Below are 21,681 nucleotides of genomic sequence, written 5' to 3' on the forward strand. Positions count from 1 at the left end.
AAAAACAGATTTTAAAAAATTCGCAATTTTACACTAAAACTCGAAATGATGAATGAAATTCATCAGGTATATGATTTTTAATTTGAAATCATACATTGGTCTACATCTATTCTGTTTCTTTTATTCATTTTGCACATTTATGCTGCATTTTCACATATTAGCGAACACGTGTAGTAAAATTACGATTTTGTGTAACGTTGAAAAAATTATAAACTACGCGTTGTATTTTTAAGATAAGAAGTATTGAAGAAATGTGACCGGTACACAATGGAAGATAAATTACCACTTGTTTGATACCCATTTACCGAACTGCGTGCTTTAGGTATGAAATGCGCGATTGAAACGGGTTAGTATATTTCCCCTTCATGACCATGGTTCCTATAGAATATCTAGGGGTAAGGTATAACATGTACAGAGGCATTTTCTTTCTGTTCTGGAAATAAAAAAATAATTGTTGAGGGATGGTGCTTGATCGGGGAGGTAGGTGTGACTGGCTGGAGGAACGAGGTGGGGAGGGTACAACTTTGCATGATGATAAATATTCATGGCAGGTTTAAGGTGAAAAATTGAAAAATTGAAAAAGAATTTGTGGGTTTGGGGTGGGATGGGAGGGATAGGGGTGTGACCAGGACGATTGTTGTGACCGGGTGCAGGTGCACAACTTCACCTGTTGATAATAAATGTTCATGGAAAAAATGAAAGAAAATAAATGAAATTCTATTGATGTGTTAATTGGATATGTAAAATATGTGGATTTTTAAACAATTAAAGGGCAATAACTCTAAAGTAAATCAAAAGATCCAGGAAAATGTGTGTGCACTATCACATCATGGTGATTTAAATTCAGTTCAAGAGTTATGGTTCTAGGTCAAATATATCACAAGTTATGAAGCAGAAATTGCCATATTTATAGTACCATATATATTTAACACTAGAAATTGCTAAGGTACTTAACTTAAATATTCCAACAACTTCCTAGATATGGCTCCGCACGGAGGAATGCAAGGACGCACGGTAGAACGGACGGAAGGACGGTTGGACAGATTGACGAACAATGTAAAAATTATATCCCTCCGCATTCGGCGGGTTATAACAAAAGCGCAGAAAAGTCTATGAGAATACTGAACTTAGTTTGAAAGTTATTATAATATAAAGATCACCAAAAACTCTGAAGCGTACATCTAAGCCAAGCTGTCTTGCTTGCCCTCAATTATAAAAAGAACAACAGGTTATATAACAATGATTGATTTTTCGACTCAGATTTATCTCCTGCATATCTGGAAGGTGAATGCAGTTAATAACTTCTGCTTTCAGGTTTGAGTGCAAACATCGGAATTTATAACTTATGACTGGTAATTTTAAATGAGGTCACAGTGTTTTATTCTAATAACCATCTAAGTATCCTTTTGATATAGGGTTCAGGTTTATGATGAGTTGTCACAATTAAAATATTCATACTAAAATACGTCATAAATGCATGCTTAGGGGACCATACCTTACTATAAACCTGAGCTAATTGATACTTTGAATTAGTGTTGAAATTTTAAAATATGAATGTTCTGCCTTAGTTACCTTTTAACAATAACTCAATACAACAAGACAGCTGGCTACCTGCATGGCTAATGAATTTAAAATATTTAGCTTCGGACAATGTGTATTCACTGTCAATGCCAATAATATTTTAATGAGTGTTAAGAATCATTTACCACTGCCGAACCATTTTAACTATTCTAAAGGTTGATACTAAGTAATTGCTTCAATGATATTATCGCCGCTAGTAAGCATTAATGAGGTCATATTCTAAGGAACATTAAAATAATTAGTAAAATAAATTAGAATTAGTTAAACAAGTTTGCCACACCTACATGTAGAATCCGAAGTGCTCCAAACATGTTTCAAATTTTACAGTACTATTTCACAAAATGGTTTTGCCCATTTGCATATAATGAGCAAAATAACAGACCTTTACTTTGTTCAATGTCGAACTAAAGCTATCGGGGACATTACCCAGCGATTCGAAACACTTTTGAGATCCAATCTGAAATAAACCTTAATTTATTGACAAATAGTATATCAGTTTAATCAAACAGATTTATTTCAAACATTTATACGAATGTACAACATAATAATTATATTAAAATTTTACAACGAATACAAAACTAAATGAAAATGGATTAGATCCGGAAGCATAAGTTTCTCAAGAACATGATATGTTCTATGTTTTTTAATATTATAAATTTCAAATGACAGAATACAAGTTGTGTGTATGAGTGAAAGCATGATTACTAAATTATCTGTTTACTATCATGTGAACCAAACTAATAATAAATGAAAAAAGAAATTAACATATGATTATAGATTGCAAATTATTCAACCAAAACAATAGTTCAACTTCCTTATGTGAATACAAGCCCCTGAAGGCAATTTATTTAATTACTATTTGAAAATTCAAACCTCGACATAAAAGTCCCAACGGTGAAATTTAACTTGTTGTCCATGAGTAAGATATTCGCATTGTTCAAAACCGTCTTTGCTGAATACTTCATTAAAATCTTTGACATTATCCTTTCATTGCTATGTCATTATTTCTTCTCAATTGATCGACTCGATGCAAGAGGGCATGGACGGTAGCTCTATCAAACCGAGCCTGCAACATTTTCCTTTATGTCGTTTTGGGCATCTTGTGGTTTTCAACTTTACTTTTCTGTTTCATAATTATATCTTCGCTATACATTTGCATTTTATACTGGCAACTATCAAATGAAAATAACCATGAGGCTTTAATAATACCAATTTAGATTGTTATTGAGAATATATGGATATTTAAAAGAACGTCATAGTGTTTCTTTAAAGTAATTATATAATGTCTTTTAAATAGTAAACAAACTACTATGAAATTTGTTTTAATAGTTTTTTTCGCAATTGCCAAACTCGACAACAGAATGTGTAAAAAGACAAAAAGAACAACGCGTTTAACGTGAACTTTAAAACAGCATTTTACATTTTACGATAGGAAATTGATAAGTAATATGGCAACATGAAACGCTAAGTGTAAAGTGAAAATTTTGTGTTTTTGCATTAAGAAATATCTACGCAAAAACGTGATCCTGCTTGTAAAATCCCGTTACATGTAAAACAATAATACAAGTAACAGCAATCTTTAAAGATTTAGTATCAGAGAATCTAAGATATACTTAGATCGATTCATAAAAGTCGAGTATAATTATTTCATTCTTCGTAACTAAGAGAATATATGTGAATTTCTTCCCATCAGTTTACATATTGCTAAATTTAATCTCGGCATTGAATTCACTACCACTTGCTTCGTCATTTGCAATAACCGATAGTTCTGTGCCGCCGTAAACCATCGTAACAAGAAGGTTTCTGTCTGTACCAAGACTTGTGTCTGGAGACTGTACCATAACCTCACCTATCTTTTCACACCCATCATCGGTTGTGTACATTACATTTTCAGGCTCTCCAGCTCCAGCTGTTTTCTTTGGTACTTTTGTCGACGCAAAAATAGAAATATTAAAGTTTTTCTGATCTTTATACATTGGTTGATATTTACGTTGCTCAAGTTGTTCCTTCAAAATCACCGACTGGCCTTTTTCGACATGAACTGATAAGATGTCCTTGCAATAAAACTTGCTATCTTCTGAATTAAGCCATTTTTTCTTCGCATCATGTATTTTCTCATTGAAGAGAGAATTTGTCCCTATACCGTACGTGAATCTCGATATGCGACTTCTGAATATCATTGGATTATGCCCAAATAGTACAGCTCCTTTCAAAACAGCTTGAAATGGGGAAGTTGGAACAACAACTTTGATTTGAGGGAAAGATTCCTCAACCATATCCCGTATATGCTGGACTGCTATAGGTGACTCTGCAAATCCACCTACCAAAACAATTGTTTTGCATTCTCGCAACCCATCTTGTATTAGTTCACGCTTCATTATACTGCAAATTTTTAAGCAGCTTTCTTTAAAGAGGTTGTCTCGAATGGACTTAGAGTTAAACATTATCTCATCATTTTTCAGTTTCAGTTTCCTGCCAATATCCGCTGTATCCTTCAGTCGTATGGCATTTTTTTCTATTTCTTTTCTTACAACATATGGAACCTTGAGTGCGATGTGTTCAGCTCTAGGATCACTTACCCCAATTTTAACTTTCTTCTGTTCAAAGTCGTCTTCCATGTCCATCATTTCTATGGGATTGGCCTTTGCAAATGTTTTTTTCCATGAAGTGCCTTCAAAGCTGTCATAGCAAACTTGGAAAAATGCGTCGTTTACATTCTGCCCACCAGTAAGTTCCCCTTCAGCTAGACATATTTCTTCTAGAAGACCATCCTCAAGTACTTTGACAGCAGAGAGGTCGGCAGTTAACCCTGTAAAATATCAATTTTTACGTTATACCTCTATGGAACCCTAGAAGATATCATTTCATCATATCAATTTTATATGTTCACATTTTTATCTCTTAACTGTAAGTTGTTTAGCTGGTTTTCAAAAATATTGTATAACAGTAATTAGATCAGTGTATATAGTTAACCTATATGTTAAAATCTTTAATCGCAATCATATGCATGTCTTTTGGCATCTGTTGCGTAAGCAGGAAAAACAGTAATGCAATAAATTCGAGTTTTACGGATATTTTCAGAAGTATTTCATTTATTCAGAACTAAATTGAGTGCATTATCACTATCATTATTCTAAATTCTTTGTTATAGCAGCAACAACTTTACCAACTGAACCAAGCATACCAACATTTGGGGTTACCGGACATAATCTATTTTAGATTTAGTAATGACCAAACTTCATCAAATAATAAACAAAATCAAACTGAAATCAAAATACTTCGAAACAATGATTCTGTTGGTTTTAACCTAAAATGATAAATGCGTTTCTATACGCGGAACGTATGTTTTAGCAAAATTCATCTGATCCTATTATACTTTCACGTTTGGAATACTAATTAATAATCGTACTCTTTATACATGTAATTATAACCACTTAATTACATTAAGATTGGTCAATGAATTAAAGTTACATTCATGTCATTTAAAGTTACTGACCTCGAGAACGTACGACAACAAAGAAAAAAGAAAATGTTAAGATGTAAGACAATTATTGCTGTATTTCTTAAGAATGCTTTCTCCCAGTACTTGAATTCAGTGTTGTTATATTTTCTGGCCCTTTGGGATCATGGAGTCCTTTTATTTCTTTTCATGAACAGACTCAATCAAACCGAGTCTGCTATTATTTTTCTTGGTTGCATTATATGCTTTCAATGGATCCGTTTACATATTTTATTTGTTGCTTAGTTACTGACAGATTATATGTCATGGAAACACCTGAGAATTAGGTGTTTTTACATTTTTTTTTTTCAATTCCAAAAGTGCTTGCCACCTGATACTGAAGGTAAACACTTCTAATTACAAAGCTTGATATAAACGGTCTATAAGTAAGAATTTCCTGGATTAGTACATTAGTCAAATTGGCTTTATTGCTTCAATATCCTTCTAGCACAGACTTTTTCTGTTTTGATTTAGCATTTTTAAATTAAGTTAGAAACAAAAGTAATTCATAACTCAAAACTTATGAAGCTGATAATACCACCAAACTTCACATATATAAATATCATTTTCGCGAAATTGTTTACGGAATGAACATATTTTTACCAAAGTATGACCAGAGTAAGGTTTACTGGAAAATACAATTATTAGTGTTATACAATTATTATAAGTTTAATGAAAGTGAAAAATCCTTATCATGATATTACATTTTTAGGTACTTTGGGTGTTCTGAGAATATTTTCTTTGTAAATAACATTATCTCTTCTTCATATTTGTCGATGATTATTACAATGATGCAAAAATAATGCTCACTAACATTGAATTAGCACTATCTGTCATGCAGATAATGCTAATTCAATGTTATTTTGCCATGCAGCTTTCAATAACCCATTGAGAATATTATATATATATATATATATATATATATATATATATATATATATATATATATATATATATATATATATATATAGTGGACTTGCTGTGGCATGTGCGTGTTCGTTTGTACTGCTAGGCGCTTTGCCGTAATTGGTCTGGTATATTGTGGTGGTGATTTAGTTCGTACAAATTCTCTCTACTATATAATAATTTATAATGCGAACTTGTATCCTAGCGGATCTCACGTATGGGAAAGTCAACTGTTCTGAATATAATTATATCCCTTAATGCAATTATCTATATATATATTCAATGTATCCTTGAGATCCAGTTAACTTTCAGAGAGAGAAAATATAGCTTCTCTGGTCCCAATCAGTTAAAAAGACTAAAATGTCACTGCTGATTTATGAGACATGAAAACAGAGATTAGAGTATATATATGCAAATGTTGAACCAGTGCGAATGTGTAGTACAATTCGGGCTCGTATATAAAGCAGCACCGAAACTAATCTTATTGGTTAGTGGACTTGCTGTGGCATGTGCGTGTTCGTTTGTACTGCTAGGCGCTTTGCCGTAATTGGTCTGGTATATTGTGGTGGTGATTTAGTTCGTATAAATTCTGTCTACTATATATATATATCACACCCTATAAACGACTGTATTCCCCCTCTTCCTCTTGCGAGTGATCAAAACAATAAACAGACGCAAAAGGTAAGAATCGTCTTCAAATTCATTATTTGGCTTTACACTGTATGTGTATTTAAGTTAAACGATATGTCTAACATAAATATGTGTATATGGTGATATAATAGATGAAACTGACAGGTAATGTTTAAAAAATGTTGACTGATTACACTCATTGCATGAAAATTCACTCGACCAAGTCACGAAACTGATGAATATCACGCCAAATTGATTTGTAATCCAATTATCTATGATGTTTTCTGTGATAAATATGCATACTCCATAAATATATGTAAATAAAATGTTTCGTTTCTGTTGCGTTTTTGAATGAAATTAATTTTTATCTAGTCGGTGAAAAACAGTTACTGTATGCCGACTTGCCAATTTTAATAGTTGATCTGAATGCGTATTTGCGAGTGATACTGTATTCCATCTTGCGAGTACAATAGGTGATTTATGTCCTTAAAAGGCGTAAATGAAATAAAAAAAAAATATGTATATAAAATTGTTTCTTTTGATCATTCGTCATGTTTATAATGTCATTTAATGTCGAACCCCCCCCCCCCCCGTGCGATGTTTGTAATTATCCATTGGGGGTGGGCTGGAGTGTCTGTGACTCGCTATCCTACTTAATTAAATAATTAATTGAATGCTTCAGCGTCGTTTACATGCAAGTGTTTAGTGTTCGTTTTACACACATATACTATCATAAAATACGAATTAGAAACTGAATGTATACACAGGGTCCCTACTATGCCATGCAAGAAATTAACCGCCGATTCCGTATGGAAATCACACGAAGAAATGTTACCTTACGATTTCAAAATATCAATGAGATGAGACAGGAGAGGACTACAGGTTGACCCCCGTCTGTCTGTCCGTCTGCAACAAAATGATCTTCTGATTTAAACAAAAAACTATTTCACCCGCAAGTATCCTGCGAACGGACGTATAAATAGCAAAGGATAATGAAAACATTATCGGAAAAGTCGATTAAGTCCTTATTAGTAATTCAGAGTTTACTTCATGGTAAATCAGTCAACAAGATTCAAAAGTAGTACAAAATAGTTGAATGGCCTAATGGTTTAGCTACCCGATTCCCCCTTCCCCAATAATAAAATAAACATGTTATTGTTACCAATACCGTGCGCGAATAGTACAGCCGTCGTGTTTACTACCTTTCAAGATTTACCGCTATTTCTCATGTTAGAAAAATATTACATTTGATAGTGATAACGCACACACGCCGGGAATCTGTCTTTGCGGATTTGGTCGTTTTCATTGCTAGGCCTTGCTCAATCCACTTCCGTTATTTTAAAAACGGCGTGTGAGTTGTACCTCATCTTTGTTTCAGAATGATCGGCTAATTCCGACATTTATATCGAAAGCTGTATGTTGTTTGGTAAGTATAAATGTATGAGAAATGATTATCAAATCACAGCGGGTAGTCGTGGGTAGGCATTAGAGATATTGCCATATTTATGGCCGATATAGTTAACAGGCTTTTCCTTTGATTTTATCTGGTGACCTAGTTTTTTACCCCACTTGACTCAGAGTTAGAGTCACCTATAGATTATCAAGATTAATATTAAGTTTCATTACGATATGGTCATAGATGTGGCCTCTATAGTGTTAACTTGCTTTTCCTTTGATTTGACTTGGTGACCAAATTTTGACCCATCTGACCCAGATTTGAACTCGACCTAAATGTCACCAAAAAAAAAAAACACATTTTGAAAAAAAAAATCATTAATAAATGGTCATAAATGTGGCCTCTAGAGTGTTAACTAGGTTTTCCTTTGATTTGACCTGGTGACCTAGTTTTTGAACCCAGATGACCCAATGTCGAACTGGTCCAAGATTTTATTGAGGGTAATATTCAGACCAAGTTACATTAAGATTGGACCAAACTGTGATCTCTATACTGTTAACAACCTTTTCCCTTAATTTGACCTGGTGACCTAGTTTTTGAGCCCAGATGACCCAATATCGAACTTGTCCAAGATGCTATTGAGGGTAACATTCTGACCAAGTTTCATTAAGATTGGACCCAAAGTGTGACCTCTCAGTGTTAACAGTCAAATTGTTGACAACGGACGAAAACGACGGACGACGGACACAGGGTGATCACAAAAGCCCACCTTGAGCACTTCTTGCTCAGATGAGGTAATAAACCCTCATTTTTTTCTGCTTGTAAAATGGGGACTTATTTCATTCGCAGAATGTATTTTCAGTAAAATTAGTCAAGTTTCATGTTAAAGTTCATGTGTTTATGGCAAATACAAAAACAAAACTAAAATAGAGCTGTTTACTGTGCGACGCTGTCAAGAAAGCGATCCACAAAGGATTAGTGGATTCAATCTGGCGCCGTTTCACTCCAAATAACCCCATTTACTGTTCATATTTTCACACCTTATTAATTGCAGTTGCGATTATATATTGGTTTCAATGGTTTGAAATTCTAAAAAATATAGTCTTGTATGCGACACATCGTCGCATTACGGTCTCATGATGGTGAACATTTGTGCCAAGTTATTTCAAAATCCCTTAATGCATAAAGAAGTTATGGCACTGACACGAAAAACAGACCATGTTTCACCTTTAAGTGTCACTTTAAAAAGAAAAAGGAAAATAATAAGATGGACATTAACAACATATGGCCGATGTTTGTATGTAAACTTTGAGAGAGGTAGGTGCAATAGCATTGAAGGAATTGCACGACCAAATATATGAGGACACATATACAAACAGACCGAACAGACAGACCGCCTGGTGACTGCTTTATACCACCCTCCTTTAAACATTGTTTGCGGGTTCTAAATATGAAGAAATACTACAGGAGCATAGGAAACGCCGATATTTTATAAAGAAGTCACTCACAAACAGGCATACAGTCTTTTTACCAAACTCGCAAGCACTTGTACAGTAATTAAGCAAGTGTGCATACAGTCAGGAAATAACACTTTCATTTACGGTTATAAACAAATTGGAGAATTTATCAATGGTTTTATTTTATTTTACTAAACTAGTATTGTTTCTTTATCCATGAAACAGTAGAACTTACATGTAGGTCATTCTTCAAGCAAGAAAATAAGTACTTTTAACGCCGACAATGTACAATTACTGGACAAAATCAGTGATCAATCGAGTTTTTGCTATACAGTAAACCTCGCTTATAAGGAACAGCTTGGGACCTCTAATTATTGTTCCGTATAACCGAGGTTCCTTATATCCGTATAGCTCTCGTACAAAACCTTGAGTAAATATAAGTCTACTATCGTTTAGTATTTAGTAAATGATAATGATGATATAGTACATTTTCTTTTTATTGTATCCATGAATTAACAAACTAATGATCATAGTTCTAAATGAAATATTTTGTGTTTATTCATATGCATGAAAGCGCGTGTAAGTGCTGACGTTACTCCGACGTCACCAGCGATTCTCCTGACTTTTCCGGTTTTCAAATATTTTTATTCTTTTTCTCTGTTCGCTATAACCGAGGGGTTTTCCTTTGAATTTTGTACTTTGGGACTGGAAAAAGTGTTCCTTATAACCGAGTGTTCCTTATAACCGAGTTCCCTATAACCGAGGATTTTTACATTGAGTAAATCGGGGAATTTAAAACTGTTCCTTATAACCGAGTGTTCCTTATATCCGAGTTCCTTATAAGTGAGGTTTACTGTTATTCTATCTGTCATCAGACTAACACATTAAATCATGTTTAGCTTCCAATAAAATGTAAATCTATATACCTTCAAAGCAAATCAGTCACTTTAAAATGCTGTTTTTCAACTTTTAGCTGTCAGTTTATTGTTTTGATCACTCGCAAGAGGAAGAGGGGGAATACAGTCGTTTATAGGGTGTATATATATATATATATCATCAGCTGCCAATCGCATACAATATTAAATGGTTTTACCTCCAAGATCTGCTGTGAGAAAGACTTGCCCCGGTGTTCCAAGCTCATTCATGTTCACTCTCTGTTCATCTGGAAGGTGAATGCAATATATGGCCGCTGCTTCCGGTTCGAGTGCAAGCAATAAATTCTTCCTTTGGATACCACTCTAAATAGATTTTAAAAGAGCTCACAGTTATTAAATACTGATAAGCAATAAAATACTTTTTGTTCCCCTAACAAAATATTTTTACAGATGTGCATTTACATTTGTCCTTTTCCGTACCTACGTCCGTCTGTGTGTCCATCCGTTTCAATGTTTGTTTGAACATATCTGAAGAAGTTTTTTTTTTTGGAGTCATGAAATCGCACATTATATCTCTTTTAGCATGTGAGTTTATGCATCAAATATCTTTTCTGAAAGACAAGAGCTTAGGTCATTGACTTAGACAAAATATGCATTAGAGGTCTAACTCTGTGTGACGCACGTATCTCAAAAAAATTAGATGAAACTTTATAGGAATGATTTTAGCGCACGATTATGTGCATGTAGGGTTTTACTTGGAATTACATCTCTCCTAATCCAACCAAACATCCTCAATCCCTGAAAGAGAGATATGAACAACTTGTTTTATTAGTCTTTCAGTTTCTTTGATCTTATGTTTCTTTATGTTGTTTTTAGCCATACCCGCACCCAAGACCATCGGGGTCGTTTTATCAACGTCCTAACATGTCTTAGAGGTATTTTTGCCTTAGAAATGTCACAGACGGCAAATGACCATTTTATCAAACTGTGTCGTGGCATAAAACGTCGTAGAAAATGTCGCAGGCCTGCGACAGGGTGATGTCTGTCGTAGAGATAATTGTGACATCAGTCTACAGTATCCAAACTGGCGATAATTTATGTCAATAGAATGAACGCATAAGAAAAAGAACGTATGTTTGAGAAAGGATCGATATAGACCATCTAAGAGATGAAGAAGTACGCAGAAGATACAGTTTGGATCATGAATCGATCGCTGAACTATGTGCTTTGCTGGACAATTCATTCAGAAGGAGGTGCAGCGTGTCCTTTGCAATAGTTCCCGAGATACATGTTAACTCTATCGGTCAGTGTATGCCATAATCTTGGCTTCCTATTTTCTTATCGTTGTATTACTTCCCGATTTTAAAGGTGTCTTTCCGCTCGATAAAATGTTGACTAGATCTCCAAACCTTGACATTAGCAAAGAACGAGATCATTTACTGTCATAAGATCTAAAATCTAAAATCATTTTTGCATTAACCTCAGTGGAGTGGCAGACAATTAACATCGTAAACGCAAAAAGTGTAGACATAACGATGTAACAATATTGTAATACGTATATACTAAACGTCACACGGTACTGTTAGAAAAAACGTGCAGCCTGACCGGGGCTTTTTACTTACCGGGCGAACATTTACTAAATCCAGTACAGCTAACTGTTACAAATCTAGTAATAGTGCATGATTGTTTATGGTGTTAGACCCGTAATAGAGTACCTCTTTATTGAATAGTATTCATTTCCTACCATTAACCTACTTTGACTGAAAATTTCCGGTTTTTGGGGGTGGGGCGGGGGACGCATAAGTTCAAGCCCTTCCGGGACCAATTTTTTCTCCTCATTGTTTTCTAGTAATTTATTTCTTCGTCAAGACTTATAATTGTATTATTGCACATAAGCAGAAATGTTTCATTTGATAAGCAATGTCTTGCTGTTCAAAGTGAATTTACCTCAGAAACAGAAGGGGGTAGAATTAGACATCTTTAAAAATACTGAGTAACATGCTGTACAAGTTATTTATTTTGCCTTCACTCTTTAGATAACATGTTGTGGAGGAAATGTACGTAGGTTTTACTTCTGGCCAAAGCTTATTTTTGAATGAAGTAAGCAAAATTCAAAACAGACCTTAATTTTTCAATTTCAGAGTTAGAATTCTGTCTCATTAAATCTGTTACTTGAGGCACCCTAGAAAAATGATATTGACAGTTTTATTTTGTGTTTTATAATTATTTACCAATACTTTGATGTTTCTTTTATCAAAATTAATGGTATAATGAATTATCTGCAAACGTTTTGGATAGTGGCCATCACTTTGAAATTTGTCTCTACTTGAGCTTGAGGAAATACCATTAATTATATACGAAATTTATACAAAAAGGGCACGGTAAAAGTTGTTTAAAAATTGCAACACAGGGCGAAACACGATTAACTTTAAGAACATACCAAGCAAATGCCATTTTAAAAACCACTATTAGGGATCCAATACCTTAAAATGTGAATGTGTTAACTAATGACAATAAAGAATAGTTGTGTATTAAATTAACATTTACTGTTATGTTGAGATTGACACACTTTGACGTTGGTTCAAGAGTTTTCATTAACTCAGTATGTGGAAGGTGCAATTTGCAATTTTCTTGCAGTGTCAACCTTTTAACGAGTTAACAAAAATACTTGCTCATTTAAAGGACTAAATTTAGTAACAGTTACTAAATTAGAAATTACAAAATCTTAATTGGAAAGGCAATGTTGTTCTTCGTCTGCTAGGATTTCTTAAATATTTAAAGAAGTGAAAGAATTTTCAAAATCGACTTCACAATTGCTTTTATATAATAATTCATATATTTATCATCTCTTACAGCTCTTCCTACTGTTTATGTTGATAATGTTTACCTTTGTTATTCATAGTCGGTTGTAAAAGCTCATAAGAGCATATGTTTATCTGTTGCTGTCTTGCCGACTCAAACAAAATAAATTTTATCGTATCTTATCTTATCTTATCTTTTGGCTCACAACGGACCTAGCGGACGCTCTACCGACTGAGTTACCCGTCCGCCTACACACCTTCTCATTATAAAGTTTTATAACGTGACATATTTCCCAACCATGTCACACCCTTAAAACGTCTGTATTACCCCTCTTCCTGATGAGACCGATCAAATCAATAAATGACCTCTAAAAGTTGAAAAATACCATTTTAAAGTGATTGATATGCTTTGTTGGTATGCCTATTGAAATGTTAATGGAAGCTGAACATGAATTGGATTTTTAATATAATTTGTTAGTCTGATTACAGATAAAATTATAGCAAAAAGTCCCGATTGATCACTTATTTTGTCCAGAAATTGTACATTGTCGGCGTCAGAAGGACATATTTTCTTGCTTGAAGAAAGATTTACATGTAATTCCCACTGTTTCATGGATAAAGAAACAATACTAGTTTTATAAAATATGTGTCGCGCACAAGACTTTACTTTCTACCATTTCAACCAGTTGAAACCAATATATCATCGCAAACGGCAATTAATAAGTTGTCAAAATAGGAACAGAAAATGGAGTGATTTGTAGTAAAACGGCGCCAGATTTAAGCCACTAACCCTTTGTGGGCCGCTTTCTTGACAGCATCGCACAGTAAACACTTCTATTTTAGTTTTGTCTTTGTACTTGCCATAAAAAAATCAAGAAATTTAACATGAAACTTGTCTTATTCTGCAACGAAATGAGCCCCATTTTACAGGCAGAAGTGCCATAAAATGAAAAAATGAGGGTTTCTTTTTAATTTAATTTATTGTTTCAACGGGGACGATTGATGAATTACTACATTATAACCTACAGGCGTACATTTTCCTGAAATCTTTGTGCAGCGTATTTTATTTGCTTCTAACACTAATTTATGCTTTTACCATTATTAATACTTTTACTGCACTGGCGTGTGCAGGCGTTATCATTGTCAAACGTTAATTATTTCAAACATGAGAAATAACAGTCAAATCACGACAGTAAACACGACGGCTGTACACTCAACAAAATTCCTAATCGGTCAGTTTATATTGTTTTACTATTTTGTTAATAATGCAAGTATTCTCAGGAAAAATTTACGCACCGGCATTTGAATAGGTACTGCGGCTAATTATTTTTGGCTGACTCACGACCAACGTAACCGCATTAGGCGTTTTGACCAATATAGCATAATTTGCACGCACAAGAACTGTTACACGTGACGTATAATAAGGACAGCCATTGTAACTGGTAGTGTTGGTAGGTTAGAAATAGAAACCGGTTTGACGCTGATTGTTTCCCTTTTGCATTAGGGGCACTTTTGGGATGTTCACTTAGAGTCATAGCATTTAACTCTTTCAGTTTGATTATTATCCAAAAGCATACAACTTCTCTTTATTTTATTAATACTACTGTTTAAACAACCGCTTTATATAAATGTTCTTTTTATTTGCCAGAGCATATCTTGTTATTCTGGGTGTATGCATTTAGTTTATGGCAGAAGAAGATAAAATCAGATTATATAAGGTCAAACGGTTTAATAACGTCAAAATTGAGAACAATCGTATTTTGTTGCAATCATTAATATGAGGACGATTATAAGTTGATAATCACCATTTCATTCTGTGAATGATTTTCGTTTTTATCGGACACATAGAGAAGCGATAATTATTGCGTGTTACAAGCACAAATTAATGTGGCCCGAAAGGACATCGTAGCCATTTTGAATTTAATTTTAAATTACATTGTACTGATTTCAAATTGGTTTAAGTTAAAATTCTTCCCTTCTAATTAAAACAGATTTCTTCTAGACATGACAGAAGAATGTGATGATCCTGCAGATATTTTGAAACAATACAACAAACCGTTTTATCTATTCACTGAACCCTACCCACTTAGTCACTGTAACACATTATTTATTTGCAATTTATAAATTTCCCAGGGCTTTCATTCAACAAAATGCATTAAAATAGCTGCAATACAATTTAAGAAAAAGCTGCGCTCAACAAACGCTTGATGCCCCTGGTGGCATCCTTGTCGATACAAAGCAACCTAAGTCCAAAACGAGGTCAAGTTCAAGGTCAAACTGAGGTCAGGTGATGTCTGAAGATGAGGAATGGTCACAGGTTACATCTGCATTAGTATCAAGTCATTCTAGTATGGGGTATTGATGCTAGACGAAACGGTCCCATTTTGTTAACCTCGTACGGACGGACGGACGAACGGACGGAGGGACAATCACTATATGCCTCCCGCATCAGTAGATGCCGTAGATATCGGTAACGCATCGTTTAGTTACCGTAACTGTCCTTATTTATCAATATAATGTAAGCTTTTTCTGCGATTTTTTCTACTAACACTTGTCGCGTTGACATTTTTTCATTCGGGTAAATTCTGGCATTATGGTAAGGAATACATGATTTTTCCGAGATACGGTAAAATACCTCTAACAGAGAGCACGATCCAAAGTTCTGCGTTTTAGACATGTTGTCACCCTAATACTATTATATTTCAGGTTCATATCGAAGGTTTAAATATCAATTGATTTATTTAGGTTTTATCACCGTGAAAGTGCGTAGAAGGCTGAATTTTTTTCGAGTATATTTTTCAAACTTGCCTCATTTTTTTCTGCACAGCATGGAAATGAAATTCCAACGATTACACGTGTGCAAATGTTTCTACTAAAATGTTATGTCGTAAAATATAGAAGAGAATCACAGCTTCTCTGGGGGTACTGTCATTACATCAATGCGCATCTCGATGCGCAGCGCCATCTAGCAAGTGTCGCATTGCTAAAGTGGACTATGTTGTATACTTTTGTCAGCTTGTCAAATGATAAGTTATTTGTTGTATAGCTGCGTTGTATCCAATCATCTTTATGTTTGAAAGTATTTAATGAGAGTGTACTGCATGTTTACCTCCAATGCTTTGGACCTTCGAAGTTTTGACAGATTGCCAGTCAAAAATATAAATCAAACTGTTGAACTTTATTGACAGCACTAACTACTAAACTAACAGACTGAGCGACCGCTCACGTCACTGTAGTGAAAAAAACTCTGCCATGAGATCTTCACGTGTAAAATTAGCCAAATTATTGAAACAATGAATATCTACTCGTGTACAATTAGCTGAACTTACCCAGAAAATGTTTATACACATCTGGGTTGTTGCCATCCAGAAATCTTTCTTGTCTTCTAGTTTTACGTTCGAAGATTTCTTTTTAAGAAGATTGACGTTGCCAGAAATTTCTTTCACTAAAATATCAGCTTCCGAAATGGTCCATTTTACTTTCTTTGAATTTTTTCATGAAAAGGCTTTCTACGTCTACATCTGGATGGCATGTTGTGCAATGACGTCACCGGATACAGAAAATCTGACTGTGACTCGTGTGGTTATCGGCCTACGACAAATTCTGCGACATCGCAGAAACATTAATCTTGCAACACCGTCATCAAAACGGTCGAGACCATAGTTTACGACAAGTTTGTGTCGTTGGCTGCGACATATTGATAAAACGACCCCCAGATGACTAATGCCTACAACCAGTGTTACAATAAACCTTATTTAGTCTTGCATTATCAAAAAGTAGCATATGACCATACAGTGACAGGAAGTCGGGGATACCTGTGTCCGATGGACATACATCTTTTTATAAAACAATTAAGGATTCGGTTCACATGTTAATATATATATCGTCGAACTGTCATCTATTAATGTTGGATACACATCAAAGCTTTAATTTGTAACCTATTCTTACCATTTCTGCAGCAAGTCTCATAAATGCTTTTGCCTCATCAGACCAAATTGCAGGAACCGTTACCACCCATAATATGTTTTCCATTTCAACATGTTGTCCCTTTTGTTCCAAATTTTAATGAAGTGGTTCTTCAGGGCTTCAATGAGTTTGGCTAAAACGTCAAACAGTGGCAAAGGTCGACCAATTTGATCCTCAACTTGCATTTCTTGACGAAAACCCTTAAGAATGTTAAATGATAAAACTACTTAACAATTTCTAAAATCTCTATATTTGATTACCATATAAGCCGTAAATGCATGAGAACGTGAAATTGGATATAAAAGTCGTATACTAGTAAATGATATTCACTTATTAAGTAATAAGTAGAGGAATAAAACTAAACTCTGCACTCACAGTTAATTTAACCAGTTTAAATAACAAGTTTAAAGTCAGCATGATGATTAACTATAAACTTAAAAATCACCTCAGTAATAAATATTCTTCATTATCCATATTAATAAAGACATGAAAATATTGTTTCACGTGAATTATCATGCTTCACTGCTTTTGTTTTGTTTGTTTGTTTTGGGGTTAACGCCGTTTTTCAACAGAATTTCAGTCATATAACGGCGGGCAGTTAACCTAACCAGTATTCCTGGCTTCTGTACAGTACAAATCTGTTCTTCGCAAGTAACTGCCAACTTCCCAACATGAATAATCAGAGGTGGAGGACTAATGATTTCAGACACAATGTCGTTTATAAAACATACGCCCCGCCCGAGGATCGAACTCACGACCCCTCGATCCGTAGACCAACGCTCTACTTACTGAGCCAATCGGATGGGCATTCACTGCTTTTAATAATATGAGGTAAGTCACACTTAAGCCGGAAAATGACAGAACTATTATTGTTTTAGTTATACTTAAGAAATAATAAGTTCCCAAACGTGGTTTATCGTAGAATAACCCGAGTTTTGAGTTTTTATGCGTAAGAATATATCACGAAGGCCGTAGGCCTGAGTGATATATTGTTTCGCGTGAGAACGAAAAACTCCGGTTATTCTACGATAAATCACTCTTGGGAACGTATTATTTCGATTCCAACACGACATACTAGTTACAACAGTGTAAGAAAAAACGGGAACTACTTTTTACGACCGCGCTACGCACCTGGATCGGATGACGTCATTGCACGCGAGTGGTTTATTGCAGAATAACCCGAGATAGATTTTGCTCTACATGTATGTAGGTTATTTGCTGGTCGTGTTAGAATAGTATTTAAGTATGTTCTCAAATATTTCTAATCAATTATTAGAATATCATTTACAGTAAATGTGTTGGAGGACATTTACCTTTGGTTTAATCAATATTGGACTTTTTTTTTCAAAATAAATGTTAAGAGATACTCATTTTAGGATAACTTCAAGTATGTAATACTTGTATTGTTATTGTAACTCCCTATATCATAGTCTTTCACACAGTCATGATCTTTATGTTTTAATGTAATTATGAAGAGTTTATATATCAATGCACTTTGTAAAATTGCTGGTAATTCCGCTAGTGGTCTATTGAAAGGCAAATTAGCAAACATAAATTCATACTTTCAGTGACTTTGTATAACTGTAAATACTGATAATAGCTTCGAACTTCGATAATCAGTAGTTCAGCCGAGGTGTCAGCTTTGTTTATCAGTAAACCTTCAACATTATCATACCTGAACTTTAACTATCATAGTGGTCTAATAATAATAATAATCACGTCACGTGCGGATAAAGCTGACAAACAAGAGTCTATAACTTTTTAACTGTTATCCAAATAATTGAGTTATATTAAACAGTAAATTTATATTATATGCATATCTACCTTTGAATACAAAAGATGTTTGAATCTTTTGAAAAAATACCATTCATCGGGTATACCATCTTCAAATTCTTTACACATATTTTTATACACATCTTCAGCCATTTGACAGAATGAGTCAACTTTATACTCCGTCTCGCCGTTGTTTTCCTTCGCCTCCAACAGTATACACGTTGATGTTTTATGAAGCTGTAACGTAATTGTATAGAAAATTTAAGTACATGCATCTGAAAGCATGAGGGAAAAAAAAGATATTTTTGGTTTAATGTATATAAAGAAACATATAACCATCAATTCAGGTACTTTTATTGTCAAAACATACATGTATGGTCCTCACTAAAGAGATATGGATATCTAACCTGCAGTGCTCCACTACCCCAGTTATAGTTGAACTGCACGCTACTTCTGTTATTTAGAAAGTCCGTCCTCCATTGCCAAGCATAGCCAGTATATGTACTGCCAAAATCAATGGCGACAACCAGCTCAGGACTCCTAATGATACTCTGAAAATATACTGAATTATTATGCATGTGTACAAACAGGAATTATGACCGGTACCAACAGTTTATTTTTTATGTTGGCCTTACTTCTCAAACTTGCCGAGATTCATACCACTGATGTATTCAATTTCATGTTACGGGTTAATACTATATCCTTTACTAAGCATTCATGTTACAGATTCGCCGTACGTTTACGTACATACATTCTGAACCAAACGAAACCAAAATTGTTTTTGTTAAAATATATCTTAACCGTAGCTTTATCTTAACATTTTGACTAAATGCATTCTATTCCAATTTCTGTGAAAATATCTCCATTCCCGGTGGAACAACGTACGTTTAACAGATATACATGTATCTCATATGATAACGCAAGACTGATTTAACTCCATAAGCTTAATATCTGTTTGGAGTTGTGCTCCAACGAATGTAGTTGAATTTTTTTAAAAAGTAAAACTTCATGATGAACCATTATTAAGTCTATTATTTGCCAACCCTTTTTCTGTTATATCTTTATTCATGTTTATCAAGTATCATTTTAATGGAGTTATCTTAATGTATATGTAATCTAATATCATATCATAATTACATCGATAAGTCGTTGGGCATGACCTATATTTATTTCTGATTAAAATATGTTACGTACATGTTACCGACTATAAATATGAAGTTAAGAAGAAATAAATAACGGAGAAACATTTTAATAAATCTAAATCAGGGCTATTTGACTTTTAAAACCACATTATCACAAAGTTCGAAAAATGACCTACGTTAGGCTATTCCGCCTATAAAAGGATTTCAGATTATCAAAATGGACATAACTTTTGATTTTGCGTGCTTTGTTTTATTGTTCCGTTCAGATGCGTCGCAATTAGTCACTCAGGCCTTCGGCCTTCGTGAATAGATAACTACGCATCTGAATTCAAAACCGTGTTTTATTTGTCAACAAAACACGCAAAACAAAAATCTATTTCCAAATTAACTAATTAATCAATAGACGTTTAGAATGTCTATATTTACAAAGTCGTGACTGTGTATCTCCGAAAATTGATTTTCAGTGACCGAGCCTAAAATACGATATAACTCATGAAACATCGCATTTCTTAATTTACATAATCATGTCGCATGTGCAGATATAGTCGTGCGGATAAAACGTTCAGATACAAATCTCGAGTTGAGGGTTCGAATCCTCTATATGACCATATCAGTGAAAGATATAATATATTATTCATCATTCTTCTATGTACATGTCAGAATCCCTATCTAAAAATGCCGACTAAAAGTCTTGAGGACCAGGCCAGTGTTTTACATTCAACTGATGATTGAAGTACATGATAAAAAATGATTTGTTTCAAAAGTTAACTAAGAATAAAAGTATTATCGATACAATTGATTTACATTGAATAAACATGGCCGGAGCTGAATTCAAACGCAAAGAAACGTACGAAGAGGTTGTGGAGCCAATGCACCACTTTATCGCGTAAAAAAACGAAACAAACAAAAAAAACGCGAAAATATTGACGAAGATTAATTAAATACGGGCAGTACAAAGGTTAATTGTTTACATATTAGTAAATGTTAAGTACTAAAGGTTTATCGATGAATAGCAGGTAAACGTACTAATGACTGAAATTGTACATAATCACTGTGATATTAACACCGATATTAAAGAAGGAAACAGTTAAACGTTTAATGAAATACCGACCTAGCCCTTTGTTAAACAAAGTACCATCCCAGTCAGAATGAATGACAAAATCAACAAAAAATAGTTTTTCAAGAAACTTGATACGTACGATTTCCATCTTTTAATCCTTTGCTTTCTCGACCATATCATATCTGCTCCGCCGTTGAAATCTACTACGCACCGAACTTCTACCCCGAAACAGAAACTAGAACTATCTTTACTATCTTAACAAGGGTAATTACAAAAGTATTCGCACCAGAGTTTAATTCACCACAGTAAGTTAGCAATGGAATAATGTCTGTTAGAAATCTAAAAAAATGTATGTAAAAAAACAAATGTACAAATATTGTCAGTTCAGTGTTTATTGTTAAAGAAAAATAAAGACGAAAATGGGTTAGTAAAAGAAGATAGAGCTGTTGTAAGGTGAAGTAATAATAATGAAATGATATCTATTGCGTGATAGTCTTACTATAAAGATAAAGATAAAAGTGTTGAAGTTTAGACATAATAACAACTATTTTTTTCTTTCAAGTCACATTTTAGCTATAAACTTATAGTAATGTCT

The 21,681-nt window shown here is 34.1% G+C and overlaps 1 protein-coding gene across 1 annotated transcript; it reads right to left on the reverse strand.

Moving 5' to 3' along the window:
• Positions 1-2,073: 2,073 nt before the first annotated feature.
• LOC128547320 (heat shock 70 kDa protein 12A-like) lies at positions 2,074-21,330 on the reverse strand. The gene is made up of 6 exons (XM_053519660.1): positions 21,226-21,330; positions 19,292-19,435; positions 18,936-19,121; positions 17,094-17,311; positions 10,563-10,707; positions 2,074-4,390 (listed from the first exon to the last, which is right to left on the reverse strand). Exons 4-6 carry the CDS (start codon positions 17,175-17,177, stop codon positions 3,276-3,278), a joined length of 1,344 nt encoding a protein of 447 aa, XP_053375635.1. The 5' UTR covers positions 17,178-17,311; positions 18,936-19,121; positions 19,292-19,435; positions 21,226-21,330; the 3' UTR covers positions 2,074-3,275.
• Between the last annotated feature and the right edge of the window lie 351 nt (positions 21,331-21,681).

Source organism: Mercenaria mercenaria, chromosome 12, assembly GCF_021730395.1.
Source record: "Mercenaria mercenaria strain notata chromosome 12, MADL_Memer_1, whole genome shotgun sequence".
Lineage (NCBI taxonomy): Eukaryota > Metazoa > Mollusca > Bivalvia > Venerida > Veneridae > Mercenaria > Mercenaria mercenaria.

What these genes read in the sequence shown, in the direction of transcription:
- LOC128547320 (XM_053519660.1), bottom strand. Translation starts at nt 17,177, where the DNA reads ATGGAAAACATATTATGGGTGGTAACGGTTCCTGCAATTTGGTCTGAT. An exon ending in TGAGACTTGCTGCAGAAATG is followed by an intron (nt 10,708 to 17,093) that starts GTAAGAATAGGT and finishes AAATCTATTTAG; the next exon opens with AGTGGTATCCAAAGGAAGAA. An exon ending in TCTCACAGCAGATCTTGGAG is followed by an intron (nt 4,391 to 10,562) that starts GTAAAACCATTT and finishes GATATTTTACAG; the next exon opens with GGTTAACTGCCGACCTCTCT.